We start from the raw sequence: 8,416 nt of genomic DNA on the forward strand, positions 1-8,416 counted from the left end.
TTGATGGAGTTCTAGTTAGAATGCTATGCCTGTAAGAATTCTCTTGCATGTCTTTGTTTCACTTGTCCTAGGATGTGTGTGTTGTCCCAGTCAAAGTGGTGTCCTTCTTTGTCTGTAGGTATAGAAACTAGTGATAGCTGGTCATGTCTTTTGATGGCCACTTAGTGTTTATGTAACCTGGTGGCAAGTTCCCTGCTAGTTTGTCCGACATAGTGTTTTTTACAGTACTTGCATGGCATCTTGTAAGTGACGTTAGTTTTGCTTGTGGTATCTATTGGATTCTTTAGGTTCATTAGGAGGCTACCATGATGCCAAGGAGTCTGAGTAGTCTGGAAGTCATTTCTGATATGTCTTTGATGTAAGGTAATGTGGCTGTGGTTTTTGGTTGTCTGTTACTTGAGTTTGTTTCTGAGGAATTGGCGGATTGTGTTTATTGGATACCCGTTTTTCTCGAAAACATTGTATAGATTTTTGTTTCTATTTTTTGGTAGTTTTTGGGTGCTGCAGTGTGATGTAGCTGATTGAACTAATGTCTTGATGCAGCTCCATTTGTGGGTGTTGGAATGATTGCTTCTAAAGTTAAGTATCTGGTCCGTGTGTAGTGTTTTTCTGTAGATGCTGGTTTGAAGCTCTCCATTAATTGCATGTTCAATTGTCACGCCTCGGAATGGGAGTCTGTTGTCATTCTCCTCTTTTTTTGTATGTGAATTTTATGCCTGTCAGGATATTGTTGATGGTGTTGTATGTTTCCTCTAATTTTTTCCGTTTTGTGATGACAAAGGTGTCATCGATGTAGCAGACCCAAAGTTTGGGTTAGTTAGATGGGAGGGCAGCTTGTTCACATCTTTGCATTACTGCTTCTGCTTTGAGCCCTGATATTGGTGATCCTACAGGTGTTCCGTTGACTTGTATAAAGGTTTTGTTACTGAATGTGAAGTGGGTGGTGAGGCACAGGTCCATTAGCTTGAGGATATTGTCTTTGCTGGTGAAGTTGGTACTGTCTGGTGTTTGTGGTCCTGGTTTTCCCAGTAGTGATGCCAGTGTTTCTTTGGCCAGGTCGATGTTAATTGATGTGAAAAGGGCTGTAACGTCAGTGGAGACCATTATTTCATCCTCTTCTATGTTACTGTCTTTGGTGTTCAGGAATTCTTGGGTGGAGTGACTGGAGTGGCGTGAATCTTCAGTTAGGTGTTTTAGTTTTTGGTGGAGTTCTTTGGCTAGTCTGTATGTTGGTGTACCAGATAGGGAGACTGTGGGTCTGAGGGGGGCCCCAAGTTTGTGTATTTTTGGTAATCCATAGAAGCATGGTGTTTTGGATTCATCTGGTTTCATGATTTTGGAAGTCTGTGATTCTTTGATATGTGTTTTTTGACTGCATATCTGACACCTACATAATAGACAGTGTTCCCTAAAGGCACTGATAAGGGTCATTTCAGTTTCTGAGTAGTTGGCTTGCCTCACTCAGTCTAATATTTAGCATCATGTAGGACAAAATATTAGATGTAGTCAAGCTCTTGGTCTGTGGAATCATCACAGCAGGCTCATTTTTGTGTTCTTGCCTGATTCTGTTTTTTAAGGACCTTGAGGATAGGTGTGAGGAGTCAGAATCTTGCGTGATTTGTTTTTTCCCATTTCCCAAGTTTAGTAGTTCTGTGATCTGCGAAGTCGTTTCTTAAATGCCACCTCTGGCTGAAAGGTAAATTAACAGACCGGGTTTCAAATCTGGGACCTTGCATTTGTGGTTAATGTAATCCTATCTCTATTATTTCGTATAAAGTTAAACAGCAGAGTGTAAACTCTCCTATAATAGATTGATCACTTTGAAACCACACAAATCTAATCCTATAAGCAGCATCATATTTTTCAATGTGCTATTAATGATCATTTCCCATGTTCTAAGACAAGCTTGCTTCATTTGCTTCATTTAAATTGGAGAAGTCTGCACTTATGAACCAGTACAAGACATTAACTTTGTCAAACCCACCTTTCTTATCCCGGTAGCATATTTATAGTCCAGGCTCTTAATACTGTCAGGATAAGGTGTTATTAACAGTGTAAACATGGAGAAGCTGTCTCACGGGTTTTGCTGTGCAGTGATCCAAGCTAAACAAACAGATATAAAACCCTGTAGTTACTTGACCTTGTTCCCTGATCTTTGCAATAGGAATACAAATGAAGCCCAGTATCCAAAGTCTGATTGCTCTAAGGTTTGTACTATTATAAAATTTGGACACATTTGGGGCATATATTTTATCATCATATTTCACTATTCCTTTGTTTGAACAGGTTTAGACCTATTCCCCTTTTTACAAGGAGATAATCAGGTAGGTAAAACATCCGTGCACTTTTGCAATTGAAATTTTGATTTCTTTATTATATCAAGAATGTAAATGTGGTTTCTATGTGATTATTCGTGTAAAGACCTCAGGCATTGTGATGTCAGTGGAAATTGATTTCCTTCCAAAATCACATTTTACAGCATAATCTCAAGTAAGTTATGAATAGAATACCAACAAAACATTGAATAGCAGAGGACAAAGATTTTGTTACCTATAGCACCCTCTGATAATCGTCCCAAATACAAGGTGTTTTATTCTTCCATAGACTGTATGGCAGTCAAATTTGAGATATGTACTTAGCTCTGATTATCACTTGCCTGTAATTACACTTTGTTTAAACTTTCTTTCACCTTTTCCATCCTCCCTCCAAAATATAGCTGAGAGTCTAGGAGGTGATTTGCAATATCCTTGTCCCCCAGTTTGATGAAATGTGCACAGAATAGCTGTTGAAGCTGGAGCCTCTGGTACCTATGGTTCAGTGTTGAATTATATGATGCATTTATCAACTGGGCTTCATGGAAACTATCATTTGGAAAGTGTACAGGCCATGATAGTTTACTATAGCTTGGCCTTACATTGACAGTTCACCCCAAACATATGTTTGAAGTTCAGGGTCCATTACACTTCAATTAAATGCTCCTTCAGGGCGGCACAGTGGTTAGCACTGCTGCCTCAAATGCCAGGGGCCTGGGTTTGATTCCAACTTTGGGTGACTGTGTGGAGTTTACACATTCTCCCCGTGTCTGCGTGGGTTTCCTCCAGGTGCTCTGATTTCCTCCCACTGTCCAAAGATGTGCTGATTAGGTGAATTGGTCGTGCTAAACTATACTGTAGTATCTGAGGGAATATGCACGATAGGTGGATTGGCTGTGGTAAAAATAAAATGTGTGGGTGGGTCTGGTGGGATGCTCTTCAGTGCAGACTCATGGCCTCCTTCTGTACTCTAAGGATTCTATATTTAAAAGTTCTGTCAATATGTTAAAGTACGACATCATGTTATGTCTTGGGACTAATAATCCAGAGATCCGATCTATTGAATCGGACAAGGTCAGACATCACATGACACCAGGTTATCGTCCAACAGGTTTATTTGAAATCACAAGCTTTCAGAGCACTGCCTCTTCGTCTGATGCAATGTGACTTCACCTGACAAAGCGGCAGCGCTTTGAAAGCCTGTGATTTCAAATAAACCTGTTGGACGATAACTTGGTATCATGTAACTTCTGACTTTGTCCACCCCAGTCCAACACCAGCATATATTCAAGCTATTGATCCAGAGACATTGGTCTCACCACAGCGGCTTAGGAATTTAAATTCAGTTCACTTAATAAATATGGAATAAAATATTACATCAGTAATGATGACCATGTTACTATTAGGTTATCACCCACTGTTGTCCTTTTTAGGAAAGAAAACATCCCATCCTCACTGTGTCTGGCCTTTGTGTGACATTAGGTCCACCACAACTGCTTGACTCTTCCCTCCCCTCTGAAATGGTCAAGGAAACATTCCTCAATCAAGAAGACAGCTCCCCACTAGCAATGAATGCTGACCTTGCATATGCCACGAATGATCAAAGAAGAGAAATAATTTACCAGGGGTCAATTATCCATTGTCTTAGTGAGGAGAAAGTGTGAGGAAGGGACAGCGTAAGAGGAAGACATCGTGTGAATAAGAATTGTAAACCCAGAATAGAATAAGTTTAAATGTATGAAGTAACTACCTTCAGAAAGATTATTTGGAAATTATGTGAAAGGTGCAATGCCGTTGCAAGTTGTATCAAATAGCAGGTTTTGATAAATGTTTCAGTGAATGAAAGGTTAAGTGTATTTACTTTAACTTTGAGGAATGGAAGCTGTTTTATATGCAGACATAATCTAATAAATGTCAATATTTGAATACTTGCATGTTATAATTAGTTAGTGGCTTTGAGACTACAGTGGAAGAATTGTAATCTTGCACAGGCTCTCAAAAACCAGTATTAATATACTGATAGTAATGTTCAGTGCTCTCTACTTGCTACTACAGCATTACAACACCTCCCTCCTTGCTGCTGCAGCTGCTGCAGCCAGTGCTTCAGAGGATCAGGACCTCATTCACTCCTCGCTCAATAGATTCTTCCCATATGGCTCTTCGCAAATGTTCCTGGAGCAGCCAAACTCTGCACCTGCCAACACGCTGGCAGTGACGAACGGCAGCAGCAGCGGAAGTAACAGCAGTCTCGTCTCTTCTAGCAGCTTGCGGGAAAACCTTGGGCATCCTGGGGCTAACCGGAGCAGTGTGGAAAGTGGCCCCATCTTTGGCACCATGCCAGATGTTATTTCATTGGACTAAGATTTCAAACAATGGATATAATGTGTTTTTTTTTGTGTGGTTGGGTGGTGGGGGCAGGGGGTTGGGGCAGAAAGAGGAAAAGAAAATCTGGTTTGTTTCATCTTTTAAAAACAAATTTAGAAGTGTAGAGACCCTTTTTTTTAAATAAACAAAAAATTTTAAAAAATACACCATGTACAGAGAACAAAAAACTATATTTTCAGTTAACTTTTGTATATAAATTCGAACTGTCTGTCTTTTAAGGTTATTTCAGTTCACTTTGTGAAAGCAGAGTTTTTACGATGTATTTGTTGTTCTGTGATATTACTTTTTTGTATTTGTTGTTCGATGGCATTATTTCCTTCACCGTTGTCATTATTTTAATTAGGAATTTTCCATTCATGTGCTTCATTGTAGAATATTCTTTCTTTCCGAAAGAACTGCGATGTCAATGGTTGACAACAATAGTATTTTCTTTTTTTTTGTGCAAAATAATTTTATTATACTTTTTAAGTTATGTAAAGAATCTCAATTGTTTCCCATATCATTCCCTCTGCATCTGCAGGAAGTAGCTTTGGAGAATGCACAGTATCGTACAATTTTCCCACACAAAAAAAAGGCCATTTCTGTTTTAATTTTAAATTGGGTGTTACCTGTCGTCTCAATATTTTGATTTGTTTCATATTACAAAGTAGCATTTTTTCAAGCATTAAGGAATTTTTAAGTTAACAGAGAGGAGTGAGTTGTGTCACACCTTTCCTACTTCAGAGACATCAGCAATTAATTTCGCTTTCAATGTTACATGAACAGCCCTAACTGCAGAATGCCTCCAGTTTGTGTACTTCTATTTTAAAAGCTATTTTTCCATTGTATGCACAGCACTGTTCATGAAACAGCATTTTAAGTTTTATAACCAACATCCCAAGGAGGCCACCAGCCTCGTGTGCACATATCTCAAGTCCCATGTCACAAACCTTCTACTTCTACATAATACGTTCCCAGCTGAAATTTGACTGCTAGAATTTGGATATTCATGGGCACATTATTGACTTATCAGTTAATCATACTGTCTATTATATGACCTTTGTTTTAATTCATGTTCCATTAATTTGGCACTGAGATCTTTGCCATGTATGACAGCTTCAAATGAAGTGGTTGTTTTCCAGGTGAATTCAGTTTCTTCTTTCATGATACATTCAGTGGCTTGAATACAATAAAACAGGATTGGCAGACAAATATTTGGAACGCAGATTGGCTACAAATAAAACCCACTAATTTAATAATCTGCATCTTAATCATACACCTCCGTTGTTGCTGTTGTGTGATGATTCAATCAGTTCACTGGAGAGAAGACTGGTTTTTGTATGCAGTGATCTACTTAGAATTATGTTGGAAAGACACTGAGTACAGATCCCATCAATGTAACTTTAAGCCATACAACTCAGAAAGTTCCAAGTTAAGTTTGTGGTGTTATTGGATCCAAGCTTGGTATAAATTGCCACCTCTTTGAGTTGAAGTTTTAGTTGGGGTTTCTGCTTCTGATTACTGACTAGTGACCCTGTTTAAAATATATGTAGGTCTCGAATTAGGCCAACGTCCAATTTACTTCTACTTTGTGACCTTGTACCCCCTATATTTGAAAAGTCTTTTGGAGACACACTCTATAGAGCTGAACAATAGCTAATTCAAATAATGTATTGGAAAGTGATCTGCAGTGAAACCTTACACCAGCAGCAAGAGGACACATTTGAGAGATGAGGAAATGGAGCAAGTTATAACCAAAGAATGCAAATGAATGAAACCTGAGTAATAAAAATATAATTGGGCTGTGGTAGGGTGCCATGCTGATTTGTGTCAATGGAAGATTATGTAATCTAATCTGTATCACTGTCCAAAGGATCAATTGATTAATAGCTCAGTGAAAATTATTAAGTGAGACATACTTAAGGGAGTTGTATCTGGTTTGAAAAAATGCATTACTATATCAGGTCTGCTCTAGCAATGGACAAGCTGGATGTTGAAACGGCAGGAAGATGTTTTATGCTCAACCAAACTTATTTCCAGCGTTCTATTTGTTTCACAAATTCCAGTTTTAAAAAGGCTGATTGTGAAGTGCATTTGGTTTATTGGACTCCAATACTTGGATGTAATTTGGTTATGGGCCTGTCTGGAATAAAGTGTGTCTTACATGGCTGGATCCTTCAGGTCATGTGCTGCATTTTGACAAGCAAAATAAATTTTTAAAGGAGAAAGCTAGCTTGTGTGCAGCATAATTTAATTGACACCTATTGTGAAATTATGCTGAAATGGGCTGTGTTGAGAGTGTATTTATATTGGAAGTGTTTCTGTAAGTAGAACTGTCACAAGCATGAAACTCCACCTCTTCAGTGAATTTGTAAATTCTGTAATCAATCCTCTCTGAGGGTATCAAAGACAGCTCTAATACTTCGACTGCCTTAAATCTTTCACAGTGCTGGTTTCCGTGACCGCATGCCAAACCAGAGAAATGGCTTTTTTTTTTATAATTGAGTATAGTAGACCAGTGTTGGTTTGTATAAAGTACCACGTGAAAATATTTATTTCATGCATTGAAAGCAATTGTTTACCTAATGAATGTTACTTGTTAATGTAGAGATCTTTTAGATGTAATAAAACAGCAAAAACATCCCAGCAATAGATTTGGGTATTCTCCTTTTCAACTTCCACTTATGTTGTTTCCTTTTGTAAGGTTTTTGGAAGTTTTTCTGTTAATGAAACAAATATTAAGGTTGTATTTTTTTGGCCCAGGTATACCTTATCTTACCTTCCCTTGTGTAAAAAACGCAAATAGAAAAGGTGGTTATTTAAGGTTATTTATCAACTGGATAGTAGTACCATGCCATTTTTTACTTCAGGTACAGAAGAATCAACATTGAACCATTAATCACCACATTACTGACGTTAATGGTCAAGGGAAGGTTTGTTGAGGTGGTTCAGGTACTGAAAAGGAAGTTGAGTCATCTTGGGCTAACGTCACTGGTTTATTTAAATGTACTTGCATGTATGCAGTAAGCTAACATCTACTGACGTGTTCCAAAGAAGAATACTTGGTGTCAAAATATTAACTCCGTTTCTCTGTCCACAGATATTGCCGGACCTGCTGAGTTTGCCAACACTTTGTTTTTAAGTTGAGTTTTAGTTGATGGTTTGGTGCTGATTGGAGCTTTTTAGCATGTGGAAATCAGTGTCTAAGATATTATCTTGTATCATTCAGTATCTGACAGAAATTTTACATTTACACCAACTCATTGTCTTGATACTTTATCTTTGCCAAATCCTGTCTACAACATAGGTAATGCACTGCCTTTCCAGCCTAAATAGGATATATTTTTTATCTGGCTACGGTTGTTTTTTTTCCACTAATTTGTAGTAAACACTCTAATTTGGTTCTAAAGCTGGTTCGTCAGAGGGCTGGATATTTCTCTTAGGATGCTGGGGTAATGTGTCAACTCATGAATTCTTGTACAACCTACCAACCCGAAAGACGAATGCAACACTACAACTGCATTGAAGGGCTTTCACATAATTAACAGAGTTTTAAAAAATCTTCAGGTATGCCACTCTCCGCTGAAGGCGTGGTACTTCTTGTTGCAGCTTCCGAGACACTAGAGCATGTGTTTGTCTATCTGCATGTGACATTATAACTTCCTTCTCTCCAGATATCTGGGTGTATGCACTTTGGCGGTGAGGAGTTAATTATTGGATAGTGATTGTGAGCAAGAAAC

At 38.3% G+C, this 8,416-nt stretch overlaps 1 protein-coding gene across 1 annotated transcript in view; it reads left to right on the forward strand.

Moving 5' to 3' along the window:
* pias1b (protein inhibitor of activated STAT, 1b) overlaps positions 1 to 7,322 on the forward strand; it is a gene marked incomplete at its 5' end in the record, with an annotated part of 40,960 nt that extends 33,638 nt beyond the window's left edge. The window contains 2 exons of the mRNA XM_043677054.1: positions 2,287 to 2,324; positions 4,368 to 7,322. Of these exons, the coding sequence (XP_043532989.1) occupies positions 2,287 to 2,324; positions 4,368 to 4,673 (344 nt within the window). The remainder of the gene's footprint in view (positions 1 to 2,286; positions 2,325 to 4,367) is intronic.
* Positions 7,323 to 8,416: the final 1,094 nt, after the last annotated feature.

Source organism: Chiloscyllium plagiosum, chromosome 36 (genome assembly GCF_004010195.1).
Source record: "Chiloscyllium plagiosum isolate BGI_BamShark_2017 chromosome 36, ASM401019v2, whole genome shotgun sequence".
In the NCBI taxonomy this organism is placed as follows: Eukaryota; Metazoa; Chordata; class Chondrichthyes; order Orectolobiformes; family Hemiscylliidae; genus Chiloscyllium; species Chiloscyllium plagiosum.